We start from the raw sequence: 16,345 nt of genomic DNA, 5'->3' as shown, positions 1-16,345 counted from the left end.
CTCTATTTTCTGATTGGGAAAGATAAAGAACATACTTCATTTCATTGTTCTAAGATTTCTTAAAACTTTTAACTTCTTGATACTGAGATACATTTTATAATTTATGGCATTATACAGTTATTATAAGCTATGTGGCAAGCATGACAAAAAGCCAAATGAAAATTTTTCCACTAACACTTCCTGGTAAGATCAAGAAAATATTAGCATCATCGGGGCACCTGGGTGGCTCAGTGGGTTAAGCCTCTGTCTTCGGCTCAAGTCATAGTCTCAGGGTCCTGGGATCGAGCCCCGCATTGGGCTCTCTGCTCAGCGGGGAGCCTGCTTCCCCCCCCCCCTTCTGCCTCTCTGCCTACTTGTGCTCTCTGTCTGTCGAGTGAATAAATAAAATCTTAAAAAGAAAAAGAAAAAGAAAATATTAGCATCCATGTATCTTAGATCCCATGAATACAGTAAATAAGAGGAAAAGAAAGAATGATAGGAGCAGAAACATTATTCTGAAGTAGAATAAAAACTGATAGATGTTCTGGAAACATCTTTTTTTTTTAAATATATGAATGATTGGGGCACCTGGGTGGCTCAGTGGGTTAAAGCCTCTGCCTTCGGCTCAGGTCATGATCTCAGGGTCCTGGGATCGAGTCCCGCATCGGGCTCTCTGCTTGGCAGGGAGCCTGTTTCCTCCTCTCTCTCTGCCTGCCTCTCTGCCTACTTGTGATCTCTCTGTCAAATAAATAAATAAAATCTTTAAAAAAATATATATATATATGAATGATTTTAAAAATGCACGTGAAATTTGTTCTGCAGCAACTTGAATGAGGGCTAAAATAATTAGAAAAACAATACTTTTGATCCATTTGACATGTCAGAAGAAAGCAAAAGCAGCTCATCAAATTCTACAGAACTTACTGGTACAATTCCTTAAGTCTGTGAAACAGCAAAATAGCTGGAATAAAAAAACCCCTTTCAGTTCATTTTTTAATTTTAAGGGAATTCCTTGATGTGATTCACTAAAGAAAACATTACTTCTGTACCATTTCTGATACAAAGAAATAACCTACATCAAATCATGAGGAAACATTAGACAAGTCCAAATTGTTGGACACTAGACCAGAAAATTTTCGGTATTGTCTTGGTTAAAAAGAGCATTACTGGGACAACTGACAAAATCTGAGGTAGGACTGCAGTTAGATATTAATACTGTAAAAATGCTAACTTCCTGATTTTGATAATTTTAATAGACACTGAAGTAGATATGGGTAAAAAGACACTTTGTGATCATTTCTGTACCTTATTCTTCAATGATTTAGAAAATAATTATTTCTGTAGGTAAATGTGTACATACAAATATAAGCAAAGAAAGAATGATAAAGCAAATTAGAAAAAAAATATTAACAAATGGGAATCTGGGGTAAGTGTATATGGGAGTTCTTTGTACTATTATTATAACTTTTCTGTAAATTTAAAATTATTTCAAAACAAAAAGTTAAAAAATGGATGCAATTTTAAGAAACGCATTATGTTCCATATAAAATATCAAATAGTTAGCTCAGAGATTAGCTTATGTATTTTTTAACTTTATTATGGCAAATTTCATCTTCCAGAATTATTGTAAATTCCACATATATAATTCTGTTAAAGTATTTCAGTATAAAACTTTATGAAATAAGAAATCTTAAAAAAAATCCTAATGCGATTATCATATCTTTTAACGTATGAGTTTATTTTTAAGTGAGAAATACAGTGAAAATACCTGCCAAATAAGTGGTTCAGTAATAGTTGTTTATTTATCCAGTCAGATTCTAAAATAAGTTTTACTGAGTGGTTCAAAGAACATTAGCATAAAAATATGTGAAATCTCTGGCATAACAAAAAGACAGCAATTATTCCTGTTGTCTAGCTTAGAAAAAATGACTACAGTAAAAAATGATAATATTTCCTGTTGCTTAATACGTTGTAATCCAGGTTCCTAAAACAAATGTGTTCCATAATACTGGAAAGAAAAGTTTGAATGCTGTGAATTTACTTCAAAAGGGCACCAAAATAGCAACTGCCCACCAAATACACAGGTAAGTCTTTTCAAAGGTTACCAGAAGTCAACAAAGAATTTAGCAATGTAGAATCCTTAACTTTCAAGAAAAGACATTTTTTTTATCCTCTTTTGTGGGCTAACTCCATTATTTTGAGGCAACAAAATTTTTAAATTGTTAAACTGGTAGATCTCAGAAAATCTGGGGACATGAAGACCTTGAAGACTAGGATTATAAGGAAAAGATTGCAAAAGGAACTTTTTGCATAGTTAAAGATCAGTAATTGCTTCTCTAAATTTCATTCATCAACTGAATGTAAAAAAGGAAATATTTCTAATGAAAACAGAAATAAAAGCTTTCAGAGTTAAGAATTCTAAAAGTTTACTATTCTCATGACCTGAAGCAATTTTATAATGAACGTCCTTAATCATACATATCACTGAGAATGCACCAATTAAGAGTGTTAAATTCAAAGTTACCTTCTATAAAGGATGGCACAAAGATACACATACCAACAGCAAGATTATAAACTGATTAATAAACCAGGTATTTATTTCTTTGAAGTCAGATTTAGTAGCATTTGGGATTAAAAAAAACAAACAAACACCTTAAAACATACTTAACATTAAGATTTCTTGTTTCTTTTCTACTGCCGAAAACTGCAGCATTAGCTCAAACTGATTCTAAAGTAAAATTGCTTAAAAATAAAAAAAAAAAAAACCCACTGGAAACATCTAACAAAGAATGTAGAAATTTAAGGAGACAGTAAGAAATTAAATACAGAACATATAAAACAACTGTAGTTTAATTCAACAGTGCCTCGTAACAAGGGTCAAATTAACAACAGAAATCAAAATCTTTTTTAGGATGGAACATAATTATATTTATTTTCTATTTAACACTAAACTATATTTGATGTAAGAAAGGGTACTTTAAATTACAGCTATATGCTACTTTTGCTCTTTAAAGAGTTTAAGGGGAAAGTTTAAGTATTTCTTTGGTGGGAAAACACACTGGTCTCATTAATAAACATTTACTCACATGGGAAAAAAAAGACACATTTGAACAAATGAAGGCAACATGTTAGTTATATTAGAAGTGCTTGACCTAAGAGACTTGAAATTACACATCATTAGACTTGAACTTTTTTGAAGAACTTGATTGTATTATAATCTATCTCAACTTGAGTTTGCACATACTTTTTAAAATAAACAAATCAAATGCCACATATTCTGGGCTTGCTGAAGTCGTAGCTGATCAGAAATCTATTCTGCTTCATTAAAGATTTAGATTGTAGTTATACTTTTTTCTCAATAGTATGCAAACAGTACAGGTAATTCACATAGAACCAGAGAATTATTACTTACATCATCACTCTGCTGGGCTTCTTGCATTACAAATTCTCGGACCATGGATGGGCTAAACTCTACGAGATAAGAAAATATATCTGTAGCTGCTGATCTGACTTGCAAATCATCCATGCCCTGGTAAAAAGGAAAATTGGGTTAGAGACTGTTAACGAAAATTATGCCACATTCCCTTTCTTTCCCAAATCTATGCACACCAAGTATTTGGATTTAGACATTGTACTGGAATCTTTTCTTCCTTTTCTTGTATAAATATTAAAATGTTAATATTCCTTTTTTTGTATAAATATTAAAAGCTTTAAAGCAGCTCCATTATTTTCAGTTTTTGCCATCAGAAAGATAAATATTCAGAGAATAGTTAGCAATATTTAGGAATCAGCATAGGATTATACTATTATACTTTACAAATGCTATAAAAAATTTTTTTTTGTATTTACATATATGCAATATGTGAATGATGTTACCTAGTTAAGACTTCAAAATTTTCCAGAATCTGTCTTTGGTTCTGAACTTGCCAGTTACGCCTCAGAAACTGATTCTCATGACTCTCCTAATAGAAGATGCTTTTGAAAAGCACTCTGGGTATTTTTACTCTTTGTCCATATCTTAGTTTTCTAAGGTAGTGATCCTGAATGCTTTTCCCTCTTTGATAGATGAAGGATAAATGACTCACAAGTTACAAAATCTCCAAGTGATTCTGAAAACATTCCCTAACTCATTCTCAAAGTGTGGTCCAGGGACGTCATGAGATTAAAACTATTTTCATAAAAATAAACAATACTAGGGCATTATTGGCCCTTTTCACTCTCAGTATATCACAAGTATAGTGGGGTTTTCCAGAGGCTACGAAACATATGGTATCACAACAAATCAAATGCAGAAGTTGCTATGAGAATCCAGCTGTCTTCTTTTATACCAAATGTTAAAGGGATGGGCAAAAAAGGTGAAATGCCACTCCTCAGTAAAATTTTTTTTGTTTCTAGAAAATTATTTTTTCATAAAAGTTATATTATTTGTAAAATATGTTTATCATCTTAAATAAATATTCTTAAAAATTTTCAGTTTGAATTTTTCATACAACACCGATGGATAAAAATTATATAAACCATTGTGTGAGAATCACTACCCTAAACCATACTGCAGCATACGCCACCTTGGTCCAGTCTGTCCTCCATCTAATCACTGGTCTAAAAAGGAAAGGTATTTTTTTTTTAATAATTCCCATTTTAATTTATTATTTTTTTCAGCGTAACAGTATTCATTGTTTTTGCACAACACCCAGTGCTCCATGCAATACGTGCCCTCCCTATTTCCCACCACCTGGTTCCCCCAACATCCCACCCCCCGCCCCTTCAAAACCCTCAGGTTGTTTTCAGAGTCCATAGTCTCTTATGGTTCGCCTCCCCTTCCAATTTCCCTCAACTTCCTTCTTAAAAAGGAAAGGTATTTTAATAGTTTGTATGAAACATAATATTGTTACAGAACAAGTAACAGTCCTGAAAAAACAAGTGGGATTTTTATTCACTTGAAGCCATATTATATGCAGGTGTTTACATATTAATATCACAAATTTAAGTTAATAAAAATCCAAAGGCTGAACACACACTTGTAGTAATTCACTATCAAGTGAATCATAAGCTAATATATATAATTCAATATGCATTACTATAATAAATATTTTCACATACATAATATAGAAGTATTACAAACTCACAACTTCAGAAACATGAAAAGAAACCATATAATTACCATTACAATTTCAAGAGCAGGAAGAATTCCCAACTTTGCCAAAGTTTTGAAAAATGCATCCCTGTTTTGAGGTTGTAATGTCTGAGAAAATGCACAAAATTCCTTGAAAAAGTTAACCTGTAATATTAGAAAATATAGTCAGAACTTGACACACATAAGAGCAAACTTGGGGCACACTTTAATGTGATGTACCACAGTATAATATGCCCTTCTCAAGGACCTTGATTTCTTAGGATGTCCTGGGTCCTTTAAAGCTGTTTTCAAAGAACATATTAAAAACTAGCATTTTGGGGTGCCTGGGTGGCTCAGGGGGTTAAGCTTCTGCCTTTGGCTCAGGTCATGATCTCAGGGTCCTGGGATCAAGCCCCGCATCAGGCTCTCTGCTCAGCAGGGAGCCTGCTTCCCCCCCCCCCCCCCCGCCTGCCTCTCTGCCTACCTGTGATCTCTCTCTCTCTCCCCCGCCCCGTCAAATAAATAAATAAATAAAATCTTAAAACAAAACAATAAAAGTGAACTTTGCATTATTTCTGAACACTGAATAATGAACTCTCCAAAGACATTACAGTGTACATGTTATATGTAGAGTCCCAGAGGGTGAATGCAGATATAATATTCTTAACTAATGATTTAGATGCAAAAATGTCATGTAAGGCATGTATCTTGAATTACAGCCATGTACTTTCACAGAAACATGCTGTATAACAAATGGTGGCTGGGTTCTCAGAGAGCTCTCAAAAGTACAATTCCGTTTTTAAGAATTGGAAAGGACATTAGACATTCCCGAGTTTAAAGAACTAATTTTATAAATGAGAAAACTGGGTAGGCAATCAACTATACCAAGATGACTTGGCTGACTTTAAGTCCGCATCTTTCTTCCATTCCTTTTTAAAACTCAAGTACCTGATTATAATATTTTTAAAAATGACAAATTGCTATTTACTAGCAGTTTCTTCCTTCAAAGCAGGACTTAAACCTCAGAAAATACATTCTGAAAAGAAAAAAAACATTTTCAAGAACCAAATTACTTATCATGCATTTATTCAAGAAGCATAGTTCTTACCTTCCCCCCGCTAAAAAAAAAAAAAGGAGCTGTTCTATAATGTAAATATAGCCATAAAAATATATGAGTTTGTGATTCTGTCCTAACATAGACCCTGTATCTAATTTTGGGTTTTCTAAGACACATTAAGTCCCCTCATTGTGGAATAAAATCACATCAAGATACTTTAAGAAACTGGTAAATATACAACACAGTAAGTTTGAGAAACTTACTTATAAAGTATAAATATGTATCTTTCATCTCATGTTTATAAAAAATTCTAACAAACTCAATATTAGAAGCTGTATATGCCAAAAGTTAAGTGTTATTTAAAGGTTCAAATTTCAAGAATAAATAACTTACCAATTCACGCCGTTTATCATCATCTGTAGCCTCATCCGTTAACTGTGCAAAAACTTCAGACAAAAACTTCTCATCTTCCTACATGAGAAGAAATAATTACTATGAAACAGTCTAATATAAAAAGCTACACTCATTTGTATGATTTACACCAATTATAATAAAAACAGCTGAAAACCTAATAATAGTTTCTTCATGAAACTTAAAATTCAGGTCGGGGTGCCTGGGTGGCTCAGTGAGTTAAGTAAGCCTCTGCCTTTGGCTCAGGTCATGATCCCAGGGTCTGGGATGGAGCCCCACATCGGGCTCTCTGCTCAGCAGGGAGTCTGCTCCCCCCACCCCTGCCTGCCTCTCCACCTACTTGTGATCTGTCAAATAAATAAAATTTAGAAAAAAAAAAAATTAACGCTACAAGTTTCAAACCCTGACTATACCATTTAGTATTAGTTATACATTAATACCTCACTTAACCAGAAACTTCAGCTATAAAGAACCCTTGGCGGGGGCGGAGTGGGGAAACCAGTTATGTTCTAGAAGTCATGCATGAAAACTCACGTATTTTAATTCTATAGTTAAAGGATCTGCAGCTCCCTCTCAGGGTCTATTCATTAACTTTTTTTTTTTTTTTAAGATTTATTTGAGAGGGAGTGAGTGAGAGACAGGAGAGAGAGTACGCATGCATGCACAAGCTGAGGAAGAGGCAGAGGGAGTAAGAAGCAGACTCCCTGCTGAGCAGGGAGCCAGAAGAGGTGCTCCATCTCAGAACCCTGGGATCATGACTTCTGGGATCATGACCTGAGCCAAAGGCAGATGCTTAACTGACTGAGCCACCCAGAAGCCCCCATTTATTTACTTTTTATTTAAATGTAATTCAAACAAGTTTGAAGATCTCATTGTCAATCCACCGCAGATTAGAAAAATGAGAAATTACAAATATGGCACAGGAAAAGCAGCAAAGGAGACTGAATTCTGGCAGTAGTTAAGACTGCAAAGCCCTTTAAAATATAAGAACTCACAAAATATAATTATCTAGGGCCGTTTGGGATACAGGCTTACATTTTCTTGTGGTTCCCAAGGATAAAACTAAATGATAAAACACAGTAACTGCTTTTCACACTGATGACTCTGAGGTATTATAAGGCAGATATGTGTTAGTTTCTATAAGCACGGTTTACAAGGACAAACAAAAATATCGTGGGGTATGTATTATATCATCTTATTTTTAATATGAATTTGTGTGTCTAAAGTCTAAAAGGGGTAAACATTAGAGTGTTAACTGTGATTATCTTTTGGTGATGGATTATGAGTGCTTTTCTGTTTATCGATATTTTCTTATTTTTCACCATAAGTATGGACTATTAAATTACAAAGGAAAAAATTGACATGAATACTGAAATTCACTTTGGAGATTTCCACAAAACCTGCTAAGAAAAAAAACCCTGTGCTTTTAACAATGAATTTAAAATACAATTAAATTAAAAAAAAAAAGTAATCTAAAACAAAAAGAAAGCTGTGCTTTTTTTTTTTTTTTTTAAGATTTTATTTATTTATTTGACAGAGAGAGATCACAAGTAGGCAGAGAGGCAGGCAGAAAGAGAGAGAGAGAGAGAGAGAGAGGAGGAAGCAGGCTCCCTGCTGAGCAGAGAGCTGGTGCAGGACTTGATCCCAGGACCCTGGGATCATGACCTGAGGTGAACGCAGAGGCTTTAACCCACTGAGCCACCCAGATGCCCCAGAAACCTGTGCTTTTATATTTCAGTTATTTTAAAATTCACTTTTATGAAATACAACTTGCATTAATTTTAATTAAGGTAGTATGTTCTAAGGATGTTCGTAATAGTGATATCTTCATGGCTGATAATCAAATCATGATGTTAAGGATATGCCTTAAATACCTGCCATTTTACTTAAGGGGGAACATCGGTGAAGCAGTATCAATTTCTTAAGTAAGTTTTTCTAAAAAAAAAGATCTATCATAAATACAGCTGTAATGTTTCCCCCTAAATACCTGTTTCTCCAAGTAGTCAAACTAGTCTCTTTGGATAACTTTAGTTTTTCTTTTTTATTTAATTTTAAAAGCCTTTGTTTTTAATAAAACATAACTTTTAAGACAAATTGTGTGTGGCTACTTTTTTGACTTACATAGCAAAATCTTATGGGGGAAAGAAGAGCCACTTTTACAAAGTCTGAATCAAACTTTTCTTTGCAGTAATATAAAAATAGGCACAGGCTCAAAATCCAAATATCCAGGGGTGCCTGGCTTACTTAGTCAGTAGAGCATGCAACTCTTAATCTCGGAGTTATGAATTCAAGACCCACACTGGATGCAGTTTATTTTAACAACAATAACAACATCTAAACCCAGAACCCATTCACAATTACTCATCTAATGCAGAAATTTAGCTTAGATCAGGCTTTAAGAGGTTACATAGACTGCCTAGTCTAATTTTAAATTTCAAGAGACTGATGCCCAAAGAGTGGACTTATCTGAGGCTGCCTCATAACTGAGATGGATTTAGAATCCAGGTCTCTGGCATGATGAGATTGTCGTCACTCCACTGTATAATAAACTATAGGTCAGAGTCCTAAGTAGTCATTATTATGAAACAAACCAAAGTAAAACATACATAACAAAGTAGAATAGGCCAAATCTAGTAAGATAAAATGGAGTATGTTAAAACCTGTTATGAGTTCAAAAATCTCTAAAACAAAATGGAGAACTATATTAAGAACTGTATTACTCTAAGCTGTTTTCTTAAAGAAACTGAAAGATTTTATATATTTACTTAGTAACTGGGAAAAAAGGTTAGAAATTTTCTTTTCTAGTGCTGAAATCCACAAAATATGTCAAAAAAGAACTAAACTACTGATTCCACCGGTTTGTTTTTGACTCAATTCTCATTTATGGAATAGTGAAAATATGTATGTTAGAATGTCAACATTTGCGATACCTTTCCTCCACCATTTCTAGTGAAGGAAGAAGTTAAAACTTCCTGTCGTGAAAAGGATCTTAATCTGTAGCTATCTGTGCAAAAATAACCTTACTTTACTGGCTGTGAGAAATTTAATTTTTAAAACATTTTAAAGAATATTTCTCAATTCTGGGCACATGGCATTTTGATCTGCAATTAGTTAGAAAGTTAAGATTAACTAAACTCTTACGCTCCAATCAAGCTTAAGAGAATCTCGACATGTATTAGAGCACATACCAGGAGCCAGTGATCACAGTAAGTACTTTCATATAATTTCTGTTAATTAACCTAATCCAGGCTAGGAGTTATTTTATGTACCTTCACACTTACTTATTTTGGGTCCAGATAAACAGAATTCTTATATTTTTACTTGTTTATGTAATTTATACAGAAAGTTAATACTCATTTAAAAAAGCTATAGTTATCAGGTGGCTCAGTCAATTAGGCCTCTGACTCTTGGTTTTGGCTAGGGTTCTGAGATGGAGCCCCACAGTTGGAGCTGGAGATTCTTTCCTCCTCCCCCAGCTCATGCGTGTGTGCCCATGCTTGCTCTCTTTTTCTCAAATAAATAAAGCTACAGATATGTATCCTAGCTAGAAGGATATCTAGAAATATCTAATACCTAGACAAAACATTTGTACATGGAAGCCTCAGAGCTGCGCTTTAGGAAATGAGCCTTTAGAGGCCAGTCACCATAATCCCAATTTCTTTGTTCTCACATACTGTTGAGAATAAAAAATAGAATTCAGCATCACTGCTGACATATAAGAGGTAACTAAGTGGTAAACCCTGGATAAACAAAAGGTAATTCACAGTATCTATTTCATAAATTCATCTAATGGAGCAGAAATGAGTAAGACTTTCTCTTCTTAAAGCTACATGTGATTTATATAATTACAGCCTTTATAAATAGGTCTATAACAAAATATATAAATGACGTTATAAATATTTATTTACAGTTTGCATAATTTATTTTTTAAAATATAAAAAAGCATTTATGATCAAGTATTATAGATTTAGAAACCCTTCTGAAGTTGAAAGCTTCTGGGCTTGAGTTTTCTGTCAATGAGTTCTTTACATCAGCTTATACTGAGTCTACTGAGTCTACTTCCAAACTCCTGAACTGTAATAGAAGTTAGCAAGTCAAATGGGACTTTGAGTTGTACAGTAAGTATGTTTTTTTAAAAAAAGCAGGTCCTATATACTATAAATGGAAGCTCATTCATAAGTCTGATTTCCCTTATACCTGTTACTGTGGAATAAGGAAAAACTGTGAAGTGAAAGAATGACCTAGAGAAGTAAATCCTAAACAGAAAAAAGAGTAACAAGAGAAAGGTGAATGATGGTTGGAAGCAACATAAAATGGAATCTCATAGCTAAGTAACAAGACAGAGATTCTCAACTTTTTGGTCTCAGGACCACTTTAAACCCTTAAAAATAATGGAGGACTCAAAAGAGCTTTTATTATGTGGATTATGTTTATCAATATTTATAATCACAACTGAGACACTTAGAAACATTAATTTGTTCTAGAAATAAGCGATTTTAAGTTTATGTAAATATAGTATATGAGCAAATTTTATAAATTAGAAAAAAGTGGCTCTGTTTTACATTTTTGTAAATTTCTATAATGTTTGGCTTAATAGAAGAAAGCTGTATTCTCCTATCTTCTTTCACAACCAGTCTGTGATGTTTTGGCTGGAGTATATGAAGAAAATATCGCCTCACAGTAACAAAAAGCTGGAAAAGGAAAAACTTCACAGACCTCTCTGAAAGGATTTTAGGAGCCCCAAGAACACACTTGAGAACCCACTACACTAGTACACAGAAGCTACACGAAAAATTTAATGAGTGATATGGACATAACAAAGGCAGTTATGCAGGAAACTATGGGTATAGTTTACTACAAGTAAAACAAAATCTTCAAAATCATCCTTACTACACTGTTAGGGTATAAAGGATTAACATGCTAAACATGGCATAAACTCCTATTTTACAACTGAAGGAGGCAATAAAACCAACCTCACATAGTAAAACGTCTAATTGTTATTTCCTGAAAATTAATGTTTCTCAGTACTGGCTGCACATGTGAATTGTTTGGGAAACTTCAAGCACACATACAAACTCATATATACCCCCAATAATAACTAGGTCTCACAAAATGGACTAAAAGATAGTCTTTAAATAGCTGCTTTTGCTCAGGATGATGAAAAAGTTCTGGAAATGGATAGTGGTGATGGCTGCATAACACTGTGAATGTATTTAACGCTACGAATTATATACTTAAAAATGGTTAAAATGATGAATTGTATGCCATATATATTTTCTAATTTTTAAAATATATGCAAAAATGAAATTTAAAAAAGTTCCATCATAGATCACTTAAAAATGTAAAAGGTCAACTGTAAGGTCAACAGTAAAGGTTTACTGTCAACAACACAGTAAACAACAAGTGTTGGAGAGGATGTAGAGAAAAGGGGAACCCTCTTATACTGTTGGTGGGAATGTAACTTGGTGGCTATAGCCACTTCGGAAAACAGTATGGAGATTCCTTAAGAAGTTAAAAACAGAGCTACCCTATGACCCTGCAATTGCACTACAGGGTATTTACCCCAAAGATACAGACGTAGTGAAAGAAGGGCCATCTATACCCAATGTTCATAGCAACAATGGCCATAGTCGCCAAACTGTGGAAAGAGCCAAGATGCCCTTCAGCAGACGACTGGATAAAGAAGATATGGTCCATATATACAATGGAGTATTATGCCTCCATAAGAAAGGATGAATATCCCAACTTTTGTATCAACATGGATGGGACTGGAAGAGATTATGCTGAGTGAAATAAGTCAAGCAGAGAGAGTCAATTACCATATGGTCTCACTTGTGGAGCATAAAGAGTAATACCGAGGACACTGGGAGATGGAGAGGAGAAGTGAGCTGGGGGAAATCAGAGGGGGAGACAAAACATGAGAGACTGTGGACTCTGAGAAACAAACTGAAGGTTTTGGAGGGAAGGGGGGAGGTTAGGTGAGCCTGGTGGTGGGTATTAAGGAGGGCATGTATTGCACGGAGCACTGGGTGTGATGCATAACACCAAAAGAAAAAAAAAATTACAAAAAAAAAAAAAGGTCGCATTAAAAAGTGAACCTCCTTCAAAAACTCATGAGATAAAAGTCCTGTTTTCTAGGCTTGACAGTATATTTAAAGTAAACAAAAGAAATCTTTCAAAAAGGAACGAATACCAGTCCAAACTATTAAGGGAAGTAAGCATCTGAAAAAACGTTAATACCTTTGTTTACTTACCTGCAACATGCTGACTATCTCAACTTTGTTGAAGAAAATAAAAGATGTAAGAGTAGAAAGAAAATTCTCTTCAAAAACAGATGGCGTAGGCAAAATGATGTCCTGAATGTACTGTACTCTGTAAGTCTGATGTATTTTTTGCCTTAGTTCAGAGTCTGTTATTGGTATAACTTCCTTAAACTTTGCAGTTTTGGTCAAAAATTCTCTATGCCTTTTTGGCTGAGCCAAAGCAGGGTCATATTCAAGGCATCCCACGACATCCATGATACACTCATCAGAAAACATTACTTCAAACAAAGTTGCCTTATTTAGGAATAAGATTCCTCTAATAATTTCATACAAATGGTGTAGGCCTTCAGTGTTTTCTAGATTCTCACAAGCTTGGAACAGCTGCAGTAGTTTTTTAATATAGCCTTCATTTTCTAAGGCCAGAGCCAGCTTTTCCCTACGGATAGGTGAGGAGAGAACTGAGGTAACTAAGTCAGCAATCTCTTCAAGTTTATTGAGTTCACATGTGGGCAGGTCAATTAGATGACTGGTTTCAGGCATTTCTTCAAATCGTTCTTCTTCTGATTCATCAATGAGGTCCTGTGTGACTTCCACTGATGGATCCTTACCTTGAACCTAAAAACATCCAAGTACAGCTGGTTACCTTAAAATACAAAAGAAGTCAAAATTTTGGAAATCAAATCACTGACCATTGAATTAAAGTAAAAATACCTTGCAAAGAAATATTAGCCGCACAGTCATTGTTAATTAGAAGTTAATTCTAGAGAGGGAAAACATACCCAGTTTAGAGTCAATTACTTGATTCTCAATTTCATCTCTAAATTTCCCAACTTAAAACTTCAGGTTAACTCTGATCCCTAACAATGCGCACATTTAAGCTAATGTTACATTGATTTATATGATGTTATGTAATAACCACATGCAGTTGTTTAGTAACTTCACTATTCCTACTAATTTTGAATTCCGCAGAAGGTTAACTCTTCTTTGGGTCCCCCAATCACTATGTATGACGCTTTTTTCCCCCCAATTTATTTATTATTTTTTTTTAAATAAACATATAATGTATTTTTATCCCCAGGGGACTATGTATGACTCTTAATACACCATCACATTGGCCTGACAAAAACACTACTAAGTTTATTATTTTTATTACATATACATATATATGTGTGTGTATATATATTTTACATACGTGTGTGTGTGTGTGTCTGTGTGTCTGTGTCTATGTATATATATATATATATATTTTAGAAGGGGTGTGGGGGAGAGAGAGAATATCTTAGGCAGGCTCTATGCCCAGCCTGGAGTCCGATGCAGGGCTTGATCTCACAAACCTGAGATAATGATCTGAGGTGAAATCAAGAGTCAGATGCTTAACCAACTGAGCCATTCAGGAACCTCAAATACTACTAAGCTTAAACCAAACTAAAACCCAAATCTTTGTATACTCGAGAGTGAGAAGATTTCCTCAAATTACTTTTGGAATTCACTTTTGAACAAATAGTTGCTTTTGCTATGAGCCTACAACTGCTCTAAAAAAGAATATTCTTGGGGTGCCTGGGTGGCTCTGTCAGTTAAGTATCTGCCTTCGGCTCAGGTCATGATCCTAGAGTTCCAGGAATGAGCCCCGCATCAGGCTCCCTGCTCAGTGGGGAGTCTGCTTCTCCCTCTGCCCCTCACACCCTGCTCTTGTGCTTTCTCTCTCTCAAATAAATAAAATCTTTTTTAAAAAATAAAAAAGAACAAAGAATATCCTTTAAAAACTGGCATTCATTTAACACCTGTGATAAAACCTCCAACTTATAATATCTAGAAAAAATAATGAATAAAAAACTTTTTTATGATTCATGTTGACAGTTCAATAAAAGCATGGCTAACTTATAACAAGTTTTCTATAATGATTTCAATAATGACTAACATAAAAACTTTATTCTTTGTAAATTTCTTCTAATTCTTTTTTTTTTTTAAGGATTTTATTTATTTGAAAGACAGAAATTACAAGTAGGCAGAGAGGCAGGCAGAGAGAGAGGAGGAAGCAGGCTCCCTGCCGAGCAGAGAGCCCGATGCGGAGCTTGACGCGGGGCTTGATCCCAGGACCCTGGGATCATGACCTGAGCCAAAGGCAGAGGCTTTAACCCACTGAGCCACCCAGGCGCCCCATATAAATTTCTTCTAATTCTTAACGTAAGAGTACACTTATCCTCTTTTCACCTCAAAATATCCAAATATCCAGAGATGAAAAACCTCCAGAAATTTCTAAATCCGCCAAAACAACATGAAAAAAGTCCTAAGAACTTAGAGGAAGTAGACAGATATACTGGTGTATACAGGATACTTTATCTCCTAGAGTACTTTTACTTCTGACTCCTCGACAGTTGCTGGATTTAGGGAGACTGACACATAAATATAAGAGAAAGAAAGGGTGGGTAACAAAGTCATAAGAGCAGTTCAGATAAAATACCATGGAAATAAAGAGGAGGGGAAATTCCTTCCAGCTCTTGGGAATACAGAGGGTGGTGAGGAGAGACTATAAGGAAGAAATCATAAAAGCAGTGGCATTTGAGATATTCAAAGTGGCATCTGTACTTTCAAAGACGGGTAAGATTCAGATGAGGATAAAGGCATGCAAAATGCAATGGGAATAGTAGAGGCAGACATATGGAAATGTGACATGCATACAGCAAACAGCAAAATTAGAAATGTAGATTAAAGCCAGATTATGGCAAGTCAAGCTAGAACACTTGGGAGTTATTGTTCAGGGAAGTAAATGTGCAGCACTGTCCTTTAGAAAAGTCAACCGGGCATCAGGTGTATGGAATAAATTTGAGAATATAGATAACTTATGGTGCTATTCCAAAGTCTACATGAACAAGTGAATTTGGATAGTGATGGTGGGACTGATAAGGGACAAAAGAGAGAAGGAACCACAATGACACTATAGTTTTAAATCTGTCACTGGGAACATTATGGTTCCTTTAATAAAAACTGATAGTATGGGAGAGGAATGGTTAGTAAAAGTTGAGTTCTATTAAGTTTGAGGAAACTGAATACCCAGCTGGCAACTACATCTGTAGATATACTACTCCGGAAAACGAGTAGGTCAGAGGGTAGAAATTTAGTATTAGGGTAACACTTAAAGCCGGAAGATTCTGACGGTAACCTAAGAAACAGAACAAGAGTACAAAGTGGGGAAGAAAGAGGAAGAAGAATCATAGGTTATAAAGAAAGAATAAGAAATCAGAGGAGGGGCGTCTGGCTGGCTCAGTCTGTGGAGTATGCAACTCTTGATCTTGGGATTATGAATTCAAGTCCCAGGTTGGGTGTAGAGATTACTTAGGAATAAAATCTTTAACTGACACTTCAAATGAATTTAGTCTGCATGTTTCAGAATTAAAAGCACAGCTACAAAAGCATTTACAAGCTTATAGTATGTCCATTTCTATGTTATCCACTATTACTCCTGCAAGCTTCCTGGACGCTCTCCTAAATTTAACACTCCCTGATATGATCTGTCAATCCCAC

The 16,345-nt window shown here is 34.8% G+C and overlaps 1 protein-coding gene across 4 annotated transcripts in view; it reads right to left on the bottom strand.

The window, feature by feature from the left end:
* The window catches only part of PPP4R3B (protein phosphatase 4 regulatory subunit 3B), a 68,006-nt gene that overhangs the window by 33,449 nt on the left and 18,212 nt on the right, over positions 1-16,345 (bottom strand). For 3 of the 4 annotated variants that reach the window (XM_045979764.1, XM_045979763.1, XM_045979762.1), the window contains exons 4-7: positions 12,815-13,438; positions 6,543-6,620; positions 5,141-5,257; positions 3,392-3,508 (exon numbers count right to left, since the gene is read on the bottom strand). In XM_045979764.1, the coding sequence (XP_045835720.1) occupies positions 3,392-3,508; positions 5,141-5,257; positions 6,543-6,620; positions 12,815-13,438 (936 nt within the window). Of the gene's footprint in view, positions 1-3,391; positions 3,509-5,140; positions 5,258-6,542; positions 6,621-12,814; positions 13,467-16,345 lie in introns of all 4 variants that reach the window. The other variant, XM_045979765.1, reaches the window with a different exon arrangement.

Source organism: Meles meles, chromosome 15, assembly GCF_922984935.1.
Source record: "Meles meles chromosome 15, mMelMel3.1 paternal haplotype, whole genome shotgun sequence".
Lineage (NCBI taxonomy): Eukaryota > Metazoa > Chordata > Mammalia > Carnivora > Mustelidae > Meles > Meles meles.
Note: the sequence above shows the minus strand (reverse complement) of the source record. Positions and strands in the feature narration are given on the sequence as shown.